Source organism: Zeus faber, assembly GCF_960531495.2.
Source record: "Zeus faber genome assembly, chromosome: 1".
NCBI classification, from domain to species: domain Eukaryota; kingdom Metazoa; phylum Chordata; class Actinopteri; order Zeiformes; family Zeidae; genus Zeus; species Zeus faber.
In genome coordinates, this window is record NC_137193.1 from 4,091,653 (window position 1) to 4,111,924 (window position 20,272).

The 20,272-nt window shown below is 46.9% G+C and overlaps 1 protein-coding gene across 1 annotated transcript in view; it reads left to right on the forward strand.

The window, feature by feature from the left end:
* Window positions 1-19,548, forward strand: part of LOC307242090 (venom phosphodiesterase 1) — a gene marked incomplete at both ends in the record, with an annotated part of 56,401 nt that extends 36,853 nt beyond the window's left edge. Inside the window, 10 exons of the mRNA XM_080016425.1 lie at window positions 3,533-3,602; window positions 4,142-4,229; window positions 4,370-4,542; window positions 10,215-10,260; window positions 11,356-11,510; window positions 12,228-12,384; window positions 14,493-14,570; window positions 16,826-16,958; window positions 17,333-17,489; window positions 19,375-19,548. Of these exons, the coding sequence (XP_079872551.1) occupies window positions 3,533-3,602; window positions 4,142-4,229; window positions 4,370-4,542; window positions 10,215-10,260; window positions 11,356-11,510; window positions 12,228-12,384; window positions 14,493-14,570; window positions 16,826-16,958; window positions 17,333-17,489; window positions 19,375-19,548 (1,231 nt within the window). The remainder of the gene's footprint in view (window positions 1-3,532; window positions 3,603-4,141; window positions 4,230-4,369; window positions 4,543-10,214; window positions 10,261-11,355; window positions 11,511-12,227; window positions 12,385-14,492; window positions 14,571-16,825; window positions 16,959-17,332; window positions 17,490-19,374) is intronic.
* Between the last annotated feature and the right edge of the window lie 724 nt (window positions 19,549-20,272).

Consider the following 20,272-nt stretch of genomic DNA (forward strand, 5'->3'; position numbering starts at 1 on the left):
GGTGATGGACAGGTAAACAGATGAAATCAGGCAGGAGTCTCCGTGGACTATGATGTTCACGGATGACATTGTGATCTGTAGCGAGAGTAGGGAGCAGGTGGAGGAGAGCCTGGAGAAGTGGAGGCAGCATTAGAGAGAAGAGGAATGAAAGTCAGCAGGAGTAAGACACAATACATGTCCCTGAATGGGAGGGAGGGCGGAGAAAAGCTAAGAATGCAAGGAGTGGAGGTGGAGAAGGCGGATGAGTTCAAGTATTTGGGGTCGACCATACAAAGCAGCAGAGAGTGCGGGAAAGAGGTGAAGAAGAGAGCCAAGGCAGGGTGGAGTGGGTGGAGAAGAGTGTCCGGAGTGATGTGTGACAGAAGGGTTCCAGAAAAAGTGAAGGGGAAGGTGTACAGGACGGTAGTGAGAGCAGCCATGTTGTACGGTTTAGAGGCGGTGGCACCGACAAAAAGGCAGGTGGATGAACTGGAGGTGGCAGAGTTGAGGATGTTGAGGTTTTCATTGGGAGTGACAAGGATGGACAGGATTAAGAATGAGGACATTAGAGGGACAGCTCAGGTTGGACAGTTTGGTGGAAAAGTGAGAGATGCCAGATTGAGATACAAGCCCGTGTCGCTTCCTGCTTTCGGGAAATCAGATCACGCCGCGATCTCGCTGCTTCCTGTTTACAGGCCTCTGATCGCGCGGGATCTGGTGATGACGAGGGAAGTGAAGCGGTGGACGGACCAATCAGAGGCTGTGCTTCAGGACGCTCTGACTGACGTAGACTGGGACATGTTCCAAGCAAGTTCAAGTGACGTCAGCGAGTTTACGGAGGCTGTAGTAAGTTTCGTGGCTACGCTCGCGGATGAAATCGTTCCCACGGTGAAAGTTCGGATATTTCCAAACCAGAAACCATGGGTTGATAAATCCATCCGCTGCGCTCTGAATGCGCGCACGGCCGCTTACAACGACGGACTTGTATCTGGTAACATGGACAATTACAAAGCGGCGTCGTACAATCTGCGGAGGGCGGTGAGGGACGCTAAACGGACGTACAGAGACACCGTGGAGCTGCAGATGGAGCGGGGGGACACCAGACGCTTGTGGGAGGGGCTGCGAACAATAACAAACTACAAGAGCAGCTCCTCCCCAGCCACGAGTGTGGACGCCTCCCTGGCCAACCAACTGAACTCCTTTTATGCGCGGTTCGAGTCTGGCAGCAGCACCGCTAGCTCGCCGGCTAATTGGAGCTACACCGCTGGGGATGAGCGCGCACTCTCAGTGTCCGTGCACGAGGTCAGGAGGGCTTTGATGCGGGTGAACACCAGGAAAGCTGCGGGCCCAGACGGCATATCTGGGCGAGTACTGAAGACCTGTGCTAACCAGCTAGCTCCGGTGTTCACCACAATGGTGGCCCTCACCTCGGTGGTCATGAAGTGTTTCGAGAGGCTGATTAAGGATTACATCTGCGCCTCCCTCCCCCGCACCTTGGACCCGTTGCAGTTTGCGTACCGGCAGAACAGATCCACGGATGACGCGGTCTCCCAGGTACTGCACACCACGCTCACGCACCTGGATGGCCAGAAGGGGGCCTATGTGAGAATGCTGTTCATTGACTATAGTTCAGCTTTCAACACCATAGTCCCCTCCAGACTGGCTGTCAAGCTGATGGAGCTAGGATTGAATGGTCCGCTGTGCACCTGGATCCTGGACTTCCTCACAGGCCGCCCCCAGGTGGTCAAGGTGGGGAAGTACATGTCAAGCTCCCTCACCCTGAATACAGGATCCCCCCAGGGTTGCGTCCTCAGCCCCCTACTGTACTCCCTGTACACACATGACTGTGTGGCCAGGTCCAGCTCCAACACCATCATCAAGTTTGCTGACGACACCGTGGTCGTAGGCCTGATCACCGATGAGAAGGCCTACCGCGAGGAGGTGGCTGACCTGTCACTCTGGTGCCAGGACAACAGCCTACACCTGAACGTCAGCAAAACCAAGGAGCTGATTGTGGACTTTAGGCGTGGATCACAATCGAGGACGCACGCGCCCTTGTGGATTAATGGGACTTCTGTCGATAGGGTGAGCAGCTTCAGATATCTGGGAGTCCACATCACAGAGGACTTAACATGGACTGTTCACACAGACACTCTGGTGAGAAAGGCGAGGCAGCGTCTCTACCACCTCAGGCAGCTGAGGAAATTCCGGGTCTCGGTGAGGATCCTCAAGTCCTTCTACTCTGGAGCAGTGGAGAGCATCCTGACAGGCAACATCACTGCCTGGTTTGGGAACTGTACTGCCCAGGACAGGTGGGCCCTGCAGAGGGTGGTGCGTTCAGCTGAACGTACCACTGGAACTACCCTCCCCCCCTTGCAGGAGTTATACACCAGGAGGTGTAGAAGCAGAGCCCGTAGGATCATGAAGGATCCTCATCACCCCAACAACGGACTGTTTCAGCTGCTGCGGTCAGGCAAGCGCCTCCGCAGTCACGCAGTGAGAACAGAGACTGAGACGGAGTTTCTTCCCTCAAGCCATTAGAACTGTCAATGCTGACCTCACCAGGGGTCCTAACTGAGCCATGCACTAGGCTCCACTACCTACTGTACTGTATGTAGCATACTGTACCGCATACTGTATCACTGTTCAGGGTTGTTCGTGATGCCGTATTGCTGCGCCGTACTGTTGTATACTGTGCTGTATTATCCCAAACACTACCTCACACTATTCACATTCACATGCCACTTTAATTCACATGCCACTTTAAATGCACATATCTGTATATACATAGGCATATTCCTTCAACCTATTCCATTTTATTTCAATTTATTTTTTATTGTATTTTATTCTATATATTTTTTATCTTATTCTATAAGTATTCCACTTACTGTATTACGTTTTAGGAGTCAGTTAGTCGGTCTATTAGAAAGGAATTTTCTACTTTTTATTTTATTTTATTTTTTTATTTTTTCCTAGGACTTATTGTGTGCTATCACCGGGTGCGTTGCATTACATTTCACTGCATATATGTATGGAAGTATGTATATGTATGTGACAAATAAAAATCTTGAATCTTGAATCTTGAATCTTGGACACGTGTGGAGGAGAGATGAGAGTTACATTGGGAGAAGGAGGCTGAGGGTGGAGCTGCCAGGCAAGAGGAAAAGAGGAAGCCAAAGAGAAGCTTTATGGATGTGCTGAGGGAGGACATGCAGGCGGTTGGTGTCAGGGAGGAAGATACGCAGAACACAAGGTATTGGGGGCAGACGATCTGCTGTGGCCATCACTAATGGGAGGAGCCCAAAGCACAAGAAAAATTTCTTGTCATTCCACAGGTCGTCACAGGACAGAGTTTTTGCAGCAGTTGTTGATGATTAAAGAATGAATAAAGAGTTTCATTGTAGGTGGAGAAGTTGAACTCCACTTGCAGACTAACTCTGTCCTAGATGCAATGGAACAAATACTATGTGTTGCATGTTCAGCATGCTGACGGCACAGGTTAAAAAATAACAAACAAAAAAAACTATTATTATTGTCCTGCCTGTTGTCATAGATCCCCAGGATCTCTCACCTTCTGCTCAGGTGGGGCGCACGGCTACGACAACGACATTCCCAGCATGCACGTGAGGAGCCAAGCACTCTATTCTATTTAATTGTAGTACATTCTACACTTGCCACACTTGTCCTGCGTCCAGGTAAATGGGCCGAGGATCAGGGTGGCTGTACGCCTGTTGCTCGTTACAGTAATCAACTAGTAACAGGTAAAACCCTCATCCCCACAATTACCCAATTACCTAGACCCAGGATAAGGGTCGCTGCCAAATCCACACCACCCCCAAACCACAATCTCCAACTCTACTCTGTTCTTTTCTATTGTACTCTATTCTACTTTGTTCTGTTCTACTCTTTTCTGTTTTACTCTATTTGATTCTAGTCTACTGTGTTATTTTCTACTGCTTTCTTCCTCTCTGCCTTTCATTCTTTAAAAGTGCTTTTATTGTACTTTTTCCACTCTATTTTAATGTTTCTATTATTATTATTACTTCATTCTTTATTCTACAACCTCCACAACTCAGTTAACATGTTTACGTTATAATTATTATAGTATTATTGCAGTAGTATTGCAATAGCATTGCAGCACAGAGGTGTTTTATTCCGTCAGGCCATGTTCATCAGCTACGGACCCAAGTTCCTCCACAAAACAGAAGTTGAACCATTCTCCAACATCGAGCTCTACAACCTCATGTGTGGTCAGTAAAGTACAATGCAGTAGTAGTGTCTACACTATGATATAGTATACTACAGTATATCAAAGTCCACTACAATACAGTCAAACACAGTGTATCACAGTACAGTATAATAAAATATCTCATCTTGGTTTTGGGTGCAGATGTCCTGGAGATCCATCCCAGTGACAACAACGGCACCCACGGTAGTATGAACCACCTGCTGAGGCAGCCATACTTCCTGCCCTCCTCCCCTGTGGAGCGGAGTCCCCCGGGTCATTGTCCTCTCCTGACACTTGACCCTGCGGACAACCTGGGATGCTCCTGTCCCGCCTTGGTACGTAAAGGGTACACATGCACTGAGAGTACTGAGCGGACTAACAGTGTAGTGTAGCGTAGAAGCACAAAACCGGGCCAAGTCAAGTACGAGTCCCAGTCCGAACAAATCTAGTCGGAGTCTGAGTCAAGCTGGAGGCCAAAGCTTACCATGTCCAAGTCAGGTCCAAATCCCAAGATTATCGAGTCAGAGTCAAGTCTAAGTACTAACCTTATCGGGTCCGATTAATGTCTGAGTCTGAAGCTTAACCAATATGAGTCACGTCAGAGGTTATCGAGTCAAAGCCCCAAGCATATCTAGGCCAAGACAGAGTCAAGCTGGAGTTACATGCTTATCTAGTCCATGTCTCAAGCTTATAGGGTCAGAGTAAATTCTCAGTCCTGAGCTTATCCAGTCTGAGTCAAGTGTGAGGGCGAGTCAAGTGAGAGTCCCAGGCTTATTGAGTCAGAGCCAATTCCAAGTAAAGTGCTAACATGTTTCTGAAGGGCCCTGAAGAGTTGAATAGCATACACTACAATGCAAAACAATATACAAACAAAAGCGGAGGAGCCTGCCTCCCAATGAACACTGACTCACAGAGATCTGTCACAGTTCAAGACATACGGTTGAACTCCACCTCATGGTGCTGCGGGTGGAGCCTGTTTTTTTACCTGCTACTTCGTGGTGAAGTGTCCCAGACTAGTCTATGTTGTCATACGGAGAGGAAGAATATTGAAAACAACAGCTATTTAAACTCAGTTTGATTAAAAAAAAGTTTTATGTCTGAAATATCGGAAACACTTTTATTAGTAATTTTGTGAAAGAGATTAATAAATCTTTGTGATTTTCGCTTATTACTTGATTACAAATGACAATACAACATGTTGATCTTGTTTAGGCTGTCTCACAATATGTTTATGATCTCTGCAGACACTTTGAGTTAAACAAGGTCTTGCAGTTATCCAGGTAAAAGGTAGAAAACAATGTATTTATAGTAGTCTGCCATGAACAACTTTTAATGTCAATGAAATGGGAGCTACCACTGTAATTGTTGAAGTTGGTCAGTGGGACATATGTATCACATACATGTTTGTGCTTTGTATTTAAACTGATCTTGATCAATAAGCAAATCCGACAGCAGCTCTAGGTCTCTGCTACGATGTGCTCCCATAAAACACTTTTTCCTGAAACGTTTCCATCAAGTTTTACATTTACATTTACATTTACATTTAGTCATTTGGCAGACGCTTTTATCCAAAGCGACTTACAAGGGAGAATAACATTCAGCTACATTGCGACAGAGATTAGTGTAACAACAACATTGGTGTAACAATAAATACTGCAAGGTGGTGCAAAGTAATTGCAGATTAGGACAGGAGGTACTCACTGAAGAGCTGGGTCTTCAGGTGCTTCTTAAAGACAGAGAGGGAGGTCCCCGCTCTGGTCATTTTTGGCAGCTCGTTCCACCAACGTGGAACTACAAATGAGAATAGCCTGGATTGCCGTGGCTGTATGGCCGGCAGAGCCAGGCGACGCTCATTTGACGAGCGCAGCATCCGGGGGGCAACATGTGCTCTTACAAGAGCATTTAAGTAGGCGGGAGCATTCCCAACAATCACTCTGTAGGCCAGCATAAGAGACTTGAACTTGATGCGGGCGGCTACAGGTAACCAGTGGAGCTCGATGAGCAGCGGAGTGACATGTGCCCTCTTTGGCTGGTTGAACACCAGTCGCGCCGCCGCATTCTGTATCATCTGAAGTGGCTTCACCGCACAAGCCTGTTAAGAGGGCATTGCAGTAGTCGAGACGGGACATCACCAAGGTTTGTACCAGCAGTTGAGTGGCATATTGGGTCAGGTACGGCCTGACTTTTCGGATGTTGAGTAGTGCGAAGCGGCAGGACCGGGAGACTGCGGCAACATGGTCCGAGAATGTCAGTTGGTCATCAATAATGACACCAAGATTCCTTGCAGCCTTGGTAGGAACAAGAGATAGAGAGTCGATTTTAATATCAATGTTGTGATAAATACCTTGTTTGGCCGGGAAGACCAGCAGTTCCGTTTTCGCCAGATTTAGTTGAAGATGATAATCCTTCATCCATGTGGATATGTCAGCGAGACAATCCGAGATCCGCGTCGAGATAGTAGGGTCGTCTGGCGGGAAGGACAGATAGAGTTGAGTATCATCCGCATAGCAGTGATATGAAAAGCCATGTGAGCGGATGGTCGGGCCCAGTGAGGTGGTGTATATGGCAAAGAGGAGGGGTCCTAGCACCGAGCCTTGGGGCACCCCTGTGGTGAGGTTGTGAGGCACAGACAGCTGGCCTCGCCATGTCACACTGAACGAGCGCCCAGTAAGGTAAGATTCGAACCAGGAAAGTGCACTGCCCGTTATGCCCATGCTTGAGAGTATGGACAGGAGTATGCAATGATTGACAGTGTCAAAAGCAGCTGATAAGTCTAGCAGAATGAGGACCGAGGATTTGGCAGCAGCTCTAGCAGTTTTTAAGGCCTCTGTCACAGACAACAGGGCTGTTTCAGTGGAGTGACCACTTTTGAAGCCAGATTGAAGTGTATCAAGAAGGTTGTTTCTTGACAGGTACTCTGTAACCTGTCTAGAGACCGCCCTCTCTAAGGTTTTGGAAAGGAATGGGAGGAGAGAGACCGGCCGATAGTTTCCTACTTGATTGGGATCGAGTGAGGGTTTTTTGAGCAGTGGTGCGACCCGAGCCGCTTTGAAAGCGGAAGGGAAAGTGCCGGAAGTTAGGGAAGAATTAATCACATGTGTGATTGCCGGGGTGATAGTCGGTGATATGGCTTGAAGGAGGTTGGATGGGATCGGATCTAGCGGACAGGTAGTGGGACGGCTACATGTTAGTAGTTTAGATACCTCACTTTCAGCGAGGGGGGTGAAACCAGGGAACGATGAGCCTAGGGCTGGAGAAGACAGGTTGTGAGTAAGTTGTTTAGTGAATTGGCTGCTGATGGCTGCCACTTTGTTAGTAAAAAAGGAGGCAAGGCAGTCGGCAGTGAGGTTAGTAGCTGGGGGAGGTGGTGGAGGGTAAAGCAGAGACTTGAAGGTGGCGAATAACTTACGTGTGTCTGTGGCACCGTTGATCCTATCGTTGAAGAAGGCCTTCTTGGCAGCAGTGATGCTGGAGGAGAAGGAGGACAGCAGTGTCTGGTAGCTAGCAAGATCCTCAGTTGTTTTGGATTTGTGCCATTTCCTCTCGGCTGCTCTGAGGTCGGTGCGCGTTGTCCGGAGGGTGTCAGTCAGCCAAGGGTGTGACTGGGTTGAACGAGCAGGTCTGGTGGATAGTGGACACAGGCTATCCAGACATGAGCTCAAGGTGGAGCAGAGGGAGTCAGTGGCATCATTAACCTGCAGAGAGGAGAAAGTGCCGTGGGGTGGAAGAGAAGAGGAGAGCACAGAGGAGAAGTGGGTGGGAGACAAGTTGCGGAAATTGCTGCGGATAGTAACCATGGGTGGGGAGGTGGGGGGTTGTTTTGGTAGCTGGACATTGAAGTGGATGAAGAAGTGGTCAGAGAGATGAAGAGGAGTGACCCATAGGTTGTCGGTGGTACAGCTCCGAGCAAGAATGAGATCAAGCTCTTTGCCAGCCTTGTGAGTCGGTGGAGTCGGGATCTGTCTTAGGTCGAACGAGCGAACCAAAGACAGGAAGTCAGCCGAGCTCGCACTGTCCAAGTGGATGTTCATGTCTCCGAGGACGAGCATGGGACACTCGTGCTCAGGGATTGATGACAGCAGGGTGTCAAGCTCATGTAGGAAGTCACCTAGTTGTCCTGGTGGACGGTAGATGACGACCACATAGGCTTTCACCGGAGCAGTCACCAAGACGGCGTGATATTCAAAGGAGGCAAAGTTGTTTAAAGGCAGCAGTGGATTAAATTTCCATGTGTTGGAAATTAGCAGGCCAGTCCCACCACCACGGCCAGATGGTCTGGATGTGTGGGAGAATGAGTAGTTAGTGGAGAGTGCAGCCGGGGTTGCGCTATCTTCCGGTTTAATCCATGTCTCAGTGAGAGCAAGGAGCTCTAAGGAGAGTTGGTTGGCATGACCAGAAATGAAGTCTGCCTTGTTAACTGCAGATCGACAATTCCACAAGCCAACAGAGAAGGAGGTCTTTGCAGAAGATGTTTGCTGCAGGGACCTGAGGTTACCCGGATTGCATCGGCGTATGGTATAACGAGGCTTTCTGGGTGACCTTGAAGTTGTAGGGATGCGGTAGTAGCACATTTTGTATGGAGTGAGAAAAAGAAGGCAGGTTTGCCTTGTTCGGTGTCCTTGCTTCGGTTGACGTGCAGAGGTAGACGTGCGTCTTCACACGAGAGCGACTACAAATGGGCCAACGCTTGAAGCTAACGCTTCAAGGGCAGGACCATAAATAGGTGATAGAATACAGCTGCTCGTGTGATTAGGGTTGCACCTGGCTAAGAGCACGCCCACATAAGAGAGGACTTACCTGAATAGGGGGTGTGTCTGGAACACAAGCTTGTTGGCAGATCAGCAAATAGCAGTGAAATGTACAGAGTCAATCCAGTAGTCCAAGTTGCAATATTACAATACGAGCAGTGATACACTACACAGCAACCTCAGCACTAGAGCTCGACTTTTATCTGGTGTTTCTATGGAAAGGCTAGCATAGCTGCGGGCAGTTGAAACAAAAGTAGTGTAATGGATGGTTCCAAAGTAAGCTCAAATTTAAACTTTAGTTTCGAGGTTATAACACAATGAGTACGGCTCTGCTGCCGTTGGTGAGCAGGGAATCAATCTGCTGATGCGGAACACTGAAAACGCAAGCAACACTGATCTCTTGCCTGGAACATTCCTGAGCTGAGGTACAAATCTCCTGTCAGGGGTGGAACAGGTTCTCTCAATGTCTTTTGTTCTCAGCCCTTTTCGCTAGAAAAACATTCACTCTAGCCTTCCAAAAACCCTGAATAAAAACCTTGTGCCGAGTTTGAGGAAATGGTATGGTTTGACCTTGGAGTCTGCACCTGCAGATTTCTTCTGGTGGTTTGCGTCTCAACAAGTGACTCGACGTATCAAAGGCTAAACTTATTATTAAAACATGTTTTTCTTCGGCCAGTAAAAGATTTTACGCACAGCGAGAATTTGTCGTCAAATTCATCCCGACAACCCTGACCCTGAAAACTGCAACTGCAAAGGGTTAGGCCCTAGTCACAGCTTTTCGAGTGAGACTGAAGGTTGTCGATGGAACATTCTACACCAGTAAACTTCAAGTCTTTAAGTACTTATCGTACTATTACATGCACCTCACTAAAAAACTTTCACCACGGACCTCTTTGTCTCAAACGACACATCAGTAATACCTCCACAACTAAAAGGCCTACATGGGTGGTTCTAGGGGCCAACCACCATAACCTCCCTATAGTTTGTGAACACACATTTTATCCTGAATGCACTTTGGGATAAAGCTCAGGGTAAGTTGACAAGAGTTACTTTTGTTGTACGAATGGCTTTGTTCGCCTGAACTTGTACCTGCTCGACATTCCAATGACGACGACAGAGTCAACATGATAATGGGGATCGACTTCCCAAGAAGTAAAAGAAGTCCTTTCCTTTTCTCAGATTGAGTGATGCTTTTGAGGCCCCTTCAGTGATGCTATGAATGTCCTGCTAAACGTTGTGTTTCTGTGTCCATCCTGTAGAACGGAACTTCCATAAACAGTCGTCTGAATCTGACGGCAGGAGAAGGTAAAGCAGCCGAGACGCCCATTCATTGGTCACTGGTCTGGTCTAATAGCATTGGGTTTACTGGGACCAGTCAACCAATGAAAACAAAACTATTCTAATTAGAATTCCATTTCCATGATGCTCACTTTGTCAAAGTATCTCTTGAAAGCTCAAACCATATTTCAAGGAAAAATAACATGAGTTGCGCCTTTAAATTGTCACGTCTTTAGATTCCTGAAGTGAAAGGGTTAGGAAGGGATTGGATGTTTTTTTAATAAGTTGTTGCATTTAATCTTTTGTTTTTTTCTAAATCATTTTTTTCACCAAAAATATATCCATAATTTGGCCCTCCACGGGACCCTGGGGGTCAGCGAACAGATTTCAAAATGATTTTTTTTATATAAAATGTTGTCTTTTATTTTTTTCACTAAAAATATTATATATAATAAAAAAAAAATAGATTTTTAATTAAATGTGAAATTTAAAAAAAAAATGATTTTTCTCAGCAGGGTTTCTTTTTAAATTAATTTATTTATTTATTATATTTACCCTGTGCTGTCAGCTTGCCTGACATACAACACAGACAATTTGTTCCATTGCATCTAGGACAGAGTTAGTCTGCAAGTGGAGTTCAACTCCTCCACCTGCAATGCAGCTCTTTATTCATTATTAAATCATCAACAACTGCTGCAACAACTCTGTCCTGTGGACAAGCTGTAGGATGACCAGAGCACAGAACCACCACCAACCCCCCTTTTTGGCAGACTTTTTACCATGTTTGGGTCTATAAACAACTGATCACTACTCCAAAAGGAGTCCCCACGGGTGTGCGTGTGTGTGTGTGTGTGTGTGTGTGTGTGTGTGTAAGGGTGTGTAAGGGTGTGTAAGGGTGTGTCCACCGGAGAGTGTACAGGACTTATCCCAGTTGGTTCTGGTGTATAAGTTTGATATTATGTTTTGGCGCCTCCAAGCAGCGGAGAGGGCCCCGAAGACCCCCCACCCTGAGCTCCGCAGCTGCGTAGACACTTCTCAGCAAGGTTAAAGTTAAATATTATTTTTGTGGAGTCTGATTTTTGAGTGCCCCGACGCCGGTCCGGTTCCTGTGTTTACTTTCAGCGGCCGCAGCCATGGAGACGCACACTCCGTTTGGCCGCCCCAAACTGCTGCAGGAGGCGGTGTCGTACTGTTTGCTGCTGCACAGCGGCTTCGTCAGCGGCTTCAGCCAAGACCTCCTGATGCCACTGTGGAGCTCCTTCACCCTGGACAAGCCGGTAGACACCCACAGGCATTCACACACAGTACCGTACAGTTTTATGCCATTTGGGGACAAAGGTACATACTGTACGTAGATCTGTGTTTGGAGAGTGTTTGGGGTATGTTTCAGGTGTAATTCAAGATTCAAGATTCAAGATTTTTATTTGTCACATACATATACATACTTTCATACATATATGCAGTGAAATGTAATAATTAAAATGATAATAATAATAATAATTTGGGTGTTTATGGGTTTTGTTACTGCTGTGTGTGAGAGACAGACAGACACAGAAAAAAACACCAAACACTCACGTTCACACAAAAACAGAAAAAGGGGAAAATCAAAGAAAACCACAGGGGAGCCGGCTGGGCAGGTGTGACACATTCTGGTGTGTTTGTGGTGTGTTTGGAATGTATTCATGTCGTGTATGGGCTGTTTTTTTGTTGTGTTTGGGGTGTGTTCACGGGGTGCATTTGGAGTGTGTATGGGGGAGGTTTCGGATGTATTTTGGATGTGTATCTAGTGTGTTTGGGGTGTGTTTACGGGGTGCATTGGGGGTGTGTATGGGGGAGGTTTCGGGTGTATTTGGGATGTGCATCTAGTGTGTTTGGGGTGTGTATGGGGTTTTGTTTGTTTTGGGTGTTGGGTGTTTTCCTGGTGTGTTTCGGGGTGTTTTGAGGTGTGTTCCTGCTATGTTCAGGCTGTGTTTTGGGGCATTCATGTGCTGTAGGTGAACTTGGACCCGCTGCCAGGCGTGTTGCCGTCCTGCCTCAGAGCTGACGTGAGACTTCCTGCCAAACACACTCCAAGATGCAACCAATTCCCTGCACACCGGCTCCAAGCGTCACACACCCAGAACCTGACCACCGGCTTCCTCTACCCCCCAAGTACACACACGCACACACACACACACACACACACGCACACACACACACACACACACACACACACACACACACACACACACACACACACACACACACACATAAACACGTATACACCATCACTGTGTCCGTCTTATAAACTTAACTGTTACTATCAATACTCTGTTTCCATGACAACCTCTTGTGCCTCATTGGTGGAACAGGCCTCAGCTCGACACTGGGAAACCACAGAAACCCTGAAGTGTTTCCCTCTCATGTCCCATCAAAACAAACTCAGAACGGTCCCAAACAGGTCAGATGAGAATGGCCAGGAAGGGTGAGAGCTGAACAGAGAGTCAAAGAAGCAGGCGTTCCACCAGCAGTAAAGAGCAGAAAAGCTCAGAACAAGAAGGCTAAAAAGGTCTGACCCAGGATTAGAAAGATCCTGCCCAGTCCTAGAGCAGTTGCATCCAGTCCTAGCAAGGCCCTTCCCAGTACTACAGAGGTCTTACCCAGTACTAGAAAGGTCCTAACGGTACTAGAAAGGTCTTACCCCGTCCCAGAAAGGTCCTAGAAAGGTCTTACCCAGTCCCCGAAAGGTCCTAGAAAGGTCTTTTCCAATCTTAGAAATGTCCTAACAGTACTAGAAAGGTCTTACCCCGTCCCAGAAAGGTCCGAGAAAGGTCTTACCCAGTCCCAGAAAGGTCTAAACAGTATTAGGAAGGTTATATCCAGTCCTAGCAAGGTCCTACCCAGTATTAGAAAGGTCTTAACCATTCCTTGAAAGTTGTTGCTCAGGCTGAGGAAGGTCTTATCCAGTCCTAGAAATGTCCTAACAGTCCTAGAAATGTCCTAACAGTACTAGAAAGGTCCTAACAGTACTAGAAAGGCCAACCCAGGACTAGAAAGTTCTTATAAAGGTCTTATCCAATCCTAGAAAGGTCCTAATAGTACTAGAAAGGTCATACCCAGTCCTAGAAAGGTCCGGAAAGGTCTTATCCAGTCCTAGAAAAAGGTACTAACAGTACAAAAAATGTCCTAACAGTACTAGAAAGGTCCTACCCAGTCCTAGAAAGGTCCTAACAGTACTAGAAAAGTCCTTACAGTACTAGAAAGGTCCTACTCAGTCCTAGAAAGGTCCTTGTTGTTTAATTGAGGGTTGAGTATTTGGACCTTCACTTCACCTTCAACTTCTCCAGAAGCTGGAAACAACTGAAGATTCATGGTTGGTGGTAGAGGTTCTCAACATGGGGTCCCAAGGAGATCCCAGGGAGGTCCTTCAGGAGGTTCCAGGACATCCCCAGCAGAATAAGCAATAGTTAAGCTATATAGTTCAAACTGAGGGTCCTTGACGGAGAAAGGATTGACAAACCACTGCCATGGAGTTATGTTGTCAGCTATGAAGCCCTGTCTCAGCCCTGTCCTTCCCACTTACAACTGGTAGAGGGCGCTCTGAAATAACCAAACCATGGGAGAGACAGAGAGAGGGAGAGAGAGAGAGGGAGGTGTGTCCTCAGGGGTCAAGGAGAGAAGAGGTCCGGGAGCCTCTCAGGGGTTCCACTGCATCCCGTAATGCATCATCCATGATAAACTGGATTTCCTCTGCAGCTGGTCGCTCCCCTATTAACATTTGCATCAGCGCAGCAACCAGATGACGAGCTTAACAGATGACGGGTCACATAAAACCCAGACACGTTGGCAAACCTCACAAAACAAAAGGTTTCCAAGTGGAGACAATTGAATTAAATGTATTATTATTATTATTATTATTATTATTATTATTATTATTATTATTATTATATTTTTTATTATTATTATTATTATATTTTTTATTATTATTATATTAATATTTGTTTGTCATTCAATGTCATATTTTTGCTTATAATTAGATAAAAAAAATAATACAAAATAATTATAATCATTCATAATTATAAAAAGAGAGAGAGATCACTTATTTATTTAAAAATAACTGATTTCAGCATAAAAAAAAAATGAAATTGAAATAAATACATTAAAGATATGTTTGTAAAACATCCTTGAAGCCGCATTTAAACATTAACGTCTGTTGAAGTCGATGTCCCCCAAACATCGTTCTGTGTGTGCGTGTGTGTGTGTGTATTTTCTGTGTGCAGACGTCAACTCTTCGTCGGAGCAGCAGTTCGATGCCTTGCTCATGAGCAATGTCGTTCCCATGTTCCCCCAGTTCAAGAGTGAGTCCCACCTCCTTCCCCACTTCCTTCCCCACCTCCTTCCCCACCTCCTTCTCTGCCTTCCACCTCTCCAAGCGTCACTTCCAGCCCCCGACCCCCTCTGCTCCTCCCCATCTTCACCTCCTTTCTCCATTCATGCTGAGGCTTCCGTGAGGTGCTGGAGCCAATCCGAGCAGACGCCAACCCTCGAAACAACCTGGAGCTGAGCAGCCCGGGCAGCGGTTTCTAAATTCGACCCGACGAATCACAGTCACAGAGTGTGCGGGTGTCTCTTGTTTCCCGAGGGGTGTAAGCTCCCTCCACGCATGAGCAGAGTCCGCATCGCAGGACCTCATCACTTCTTTATTCATTTGTCCCTCTCGGGCCGCGGCGGCGGGCGGAACCGCTTTGCAAAGTGAATGCAGGCGGACGGGGCTGCGAGTTCTCCTGGGGAAGGAGCGACACCACTGTGCCGGCAGCGAACGACAGGAACATCCCGAAAGCATCGGGGGATTGAGTGAGGTGCGAGGGAGGAACCACGTGAACTCGGCGGAGACGACTGGGGCGACCCGGCGACTCGGCACAGGTGGGCCCCAACGCACCACTGGAACCACCCTCCCCTCCCTGCAGGACTCATACACCAGAACGTGTAGTAGCAGAGCCCGCAGCGTCATGAAGGATCCTCACCACCACCACAACGGACTGTTCCAGCTGCTGCGGTCGAGCAAGAGCCTCCACAGCCACACAGCGAGAACAGAGACTGAGATAGAGGCCCTTTCTCAATCTGCGTTCTTGTCTGTACTTGGGCTCTTGTCTGTACTCGTGTTCTTGTGTGTACTCGTGTTCTTGTCTGTACTTGTGTTCTTGTCTGTACTTGTGTTCTTGTCTGTACTTGTGTACTTGTGTGTACTTGTGTACTTGTGTACTTGTGAAACGTCATCAGTCGCAGCCCAAGTACTGTTCCAATTCAAAGTACGCATCAAGCCCAGTCCAGTCCAAATGCCAGGATGTGGACTTGCTCCGCCCATTTTATGGAGGATGCATCTATGGTGACTTGTGTGGACTTGGGACACAAAAGTATCCCACAATGCATTTGGCAGAATGACCGTCCTGCGTCCTCCCATCCCCGGGAGCCTGTACTCCCCAGTCCAACTTGCCAAGTCTGAACTACCAAGTCCGCAAGTCTAGACTTTGCGTACTTGGTATTGAGAAACGGCCAGAGTTTCTTCCTGCAAACCATAAGAACTGTCAACGCTGACCTCACCAGGGGTCCGAACAGAAAGTACTGAGACACTTACACTGCCTTACTGTACTGTATGTAGCATACTGTACTGCATACTGTAGCACTGTTCTGGGTTACTGCATACTGTGTTGCATTGCTGTTCTGTTCGGTGTTACTGTATTGCTGTGTCGTACTTTACTGCACATATCTGTATATACAAATAGCCTATCCCATATACATAACTATATTCCCTACATCTATATTTCTTTCCCCCATTCTGTCTTACTTTCTTGAGTTATTTTATTTTATTTGGTTTTATTTATATAATTCTATTCACTGACTTCATTGCCTTTTAGGAATCAGTTAGTTTCAGTTAGTTGCTAGGTAGGAACTAGGTTAGATATTATGTTCGGTTTAATAACTATCTCCAGGTGCGTTGCAAAGACATTTCACTGCAAATATGTATGAAAGTATGTACATGTATGAAAGTACGTATATGTATGTGACGAATAAACCTCTTGTATCTTGAATCTAGAATCTTGAATCACCTGGATGCATTACCACCACCCCTGGATGTATTACCACCACCCCTGGATGCATAACCACCACCCCTGAATGCATTACCACCACCCCTTGATGCATAACCACCACCCCTGGGTGCATAACCACCACCCCTGGGTGCATTACCACCACCCCTGGGTGCATAACCACCATCCCTGGGTGCATTACCACCACCCTGGGTGCATTACCACCACCCCTAGATGCATTACCACCACCCCTGGGTGCATTACCACCACCCCTGGGTGCATTACCACCACCCCTGGATGCATTACCTCCTCTCCTCCTCCCCTCCTTTCACCTCTCTTCTCCTCTTCTCCTTTCCTCTCCTTTCTCCTCCTCTCATCCTCTCTTTACCACCACACCCGGTCGGGGTTGTGACCGAAACTATGAAACCGATCAAAACAAGGTGTGATGAGTCACCTGAGCCGGTGCCCACAGATCCTCTCACCTGTCAGCTGACAGACAACAATTAACCAATCTCCTCCACCCTCAGGAATTTGGGACTACCTCCATGGGAACCTGCTCAAGCGCTTCGCCTGGCAGTTCAACGGCGCAAACGTGGTGTCGGGTCCCGTGTTCGACTACAACTACGACGGGAGGTTCGACGCCCCCCACCAGATCCAGCAGTACGGCAAATTAATATCATATTATATTTATATGATATATATATATATATATATATATACAGTATATATATTTATATATATATATAGAAAGTACAGCTGATGTACACTGAACCCCTCACATGAACACTGTCATGATGTTTGATGCAAAAAGAACAAAAAACTTATTCTAAATGGAATTGAAATGCCTTTAAATGAGATCAAGGCAAAAACAGCCCCAGTGAATCATTTTAAAGGTATTTCAATTATATTTGAGTGTAATTGAAATGAAAATAAAAACAATGTTGTGCTTTCCAACTGCTCTCAAAGAGCCAATATGAGACATAATCACACAAAGATAAAATAAATATAAACATATATATACCTCGCTTCCCCAGTTTTGTCGCCGGGACGCGCATCCCGGTCCCGACGCACTTCTTCGTGGTGGTGACGAGCTGCAGGAACGCGTCGCAGGCCGCGGACGCCTGCGCCGGCGAGCTGCAGCCGCTGTGCTTCCTGCTGCCGCACCGCGCCGACAACTCGGAGAGCTGCAGGGTGAGCCCCCACCCCCACGCCGCCTGGCTTCACATATCAATATAGAATATTCATATAGAAAGAGAACTGTTGATAGTGGATAGAGTGGGGCTTTTATTTATACATATATTCTTCTTCTACTTCCTCTTCTGCTTTGGGCTGCTCCCGTTAGGGGCGGCCACAGCGGATCAGCAGCTCCATCCTCAGCCTCCTTCTCCCAATTATTATAAAAAAAAAAGGGATATAGTGTTTATATATATAAACACTATATGTATATATATATATATTTACATATTTATTTATTTTATTTTATTTTTATTTATTTTTTATAAAAAAAAAAAAAAGACAGTGGATATAGTGACTTCAAACATTATTATTTCATCCATGTAACCTATTTTCTTTTATATTTTAAGCCCAGTATCAATCATAAAATAAATGAGTTTTCGCCTCGATTGGGCGCAGAAATCTTGGCGCCGCAGATGGGCCGGGGCTTACTGAGGGTGGATTCCGAATTTTCCGTAGAAGCGAAAGGACTTCTGATTCATTGTTGGCTTTTGTTGGATTCGGTGTGAGCCGACTTTGGAATTCACGTGGGATCAGATATCAATCCGAGACAAAGGTTGCATTTTCAGCTGCCATTAAATGGCGTCTCCAGTAACCACTCAGTATTTGGTGTCCTCAGCTTCTTCCTGGAAGTCTGAGCTGGTTTGTTGGCGTCTGGTCTGAGCGATCGGATCTCAATTGGTACGGAAAATGGAAAAACATGAACCTTACTCGGAGAACTGGAGTGGAGCTTATTTTTTTCTCTTTCCGGTCTTCCTGTGTTTTTATTTGAGATCCATTTGTTTTCGTTCATTTCTACTTGTATGAAATGAGCATTTTGAACCCAACTAAGAGACCGTCCCGTTCTGCCTCGGATCAGGGCGGTGGATTGCGTAACGGAGAGAGAGCGATCTCCGGTCCACCCGTCCCCGTTCCCTGTCTCCGGACAAAACCAATAAAAACAGTGTGTTTTTATTTTGGATGCAGGCCTATTTCTTTTCCTTCGTTTCCTAATCGAACAAAACAAAAACGCCCTCCCGTGCCGCATCCATTTCCATTGTTATGGGACTCAATTTGGCAAAAACTGGATTTTTTTTTTGGTAGTAGTAGTAGTAGTACGTACTTTGGCTTACGCAGAGGATGTCAGTCGAGGAGGCGCTCCTTCAGTGTGGCCCCAGTACACACTGAAAGAATGTGGCCATATGTGGCCCAGACCACTCCCCAATGTGGTCCGAGCGACCGGATCTCGATGCGTCTCGGGGGGCACTCGCACCTACACTTAGAGCTGTCCACTTGTGATCGGATCACCAGAGACGCGTTTTAATGCCAAGTGTGAACGGTGCCAGAAACCGGGTTTTGAAACCGAGGAAGCGAGGAGCCAAGGGACCAAGTAGCCGTGTTAAACACGTCCCATATTTTAGAAAAACGAACTTCCTTTTTGACACGTGTTCACCAAAGGGCGACACCTCGGCCATTTCGACGCTGCTCTCGTGATCGGCAGCTCCGGGTGATAACGCGCGGGCGGAGCTGGCGTACAGACTTTATGCACTCGAGTGTGAACTCCGTGGCCCCGGTCGGCGTTTGGAGGCCGCGTCGGCGCCTGTCGAGGAAGATGATGAGGACGTGCATTTGGGCGTTTGAGCGAGCATCATCAAGGCCGTGGAAGCCTCTTGGATTCCCTTAATGATGAAGTCAGGTACATTAGACAGGTACTGTATATAGTACGTTAGACAGATATATGGTAAGTTAGACAGGTATATTCAGTCGGACAGGTATATAATCACCTGGTGGCTCGTGTCCTTTTGGGTTGTATGAATTGAACTCTGACCAACTCCACCCTTCCTCCACCCTTTCCCGCTGACAGAGCTCAGAGAGCGAGTCCTCTTGGGTGGAGGACCTGATGTGGTTCCACCAAGCACGAGTCCGCGACGTGGAGTGGATCACCGGACTGGACTTCTACCAGGGCAGCAGTCGGCCAGTGGCAGAGCTGCTCCGCACCAAGACCCGCCCCACTGCCGACATCCACAGAAAACCCTGAAAATATCAATTTGTCTTCCTCTTCCTCTTCTTCTTCTTCTTCCTCTTCTTCTTCTTCTAATTATTATTATTATTATTATTATTATGTAAATGACGGATGGTCCTGTGCTGATGTTTTTTAATATTTGCACTTTGAAAAGTCGTTTTTTATGGGAGTTGGCAATCAAAAACGACCCTCCGAAAAACAACTGTTTGGTGACAGTTTTAATTTTTTTTTTAATTTAAGTGACGTCTCCGATCATTTCCCGCACGTCCATGTTCATCCCAAATTGTTCCGCATCACCGCTGTTACCGGGCGGAACGAGCACATCAGAACTTTGATTTGTCAAACGCCCCTACGCACGGGAACAGCGGGAGCAGGTTGACGAGGGCAGCTGGAACATGACGGGGACCGGGCAGATCTGTGATTGGAGCATGGCTTACCCGTGCAATGATGTCGTTTCGCGCCGGCACCTGGGAACACCCCCAAGCTGCATTTGTGGAAAAGCGGTGGCAACGCTTTATCTGTCCACCGGGGGAGCAGTGGTTCAAAACGTGAAGCCGCTCATGTATACGGGATATTCCTGCCTTTATTTAATGAAAAATATACATGTTTTGGAACGGAACATATGTTCTGTATTTCTCATACAATCACTATATACATATCTGATTTTAAAGAACGAATGGTTTGATTAGTTTTTTTTGTGGATTTATTTAACTGAATACAAACAACGAAAACACCGTGC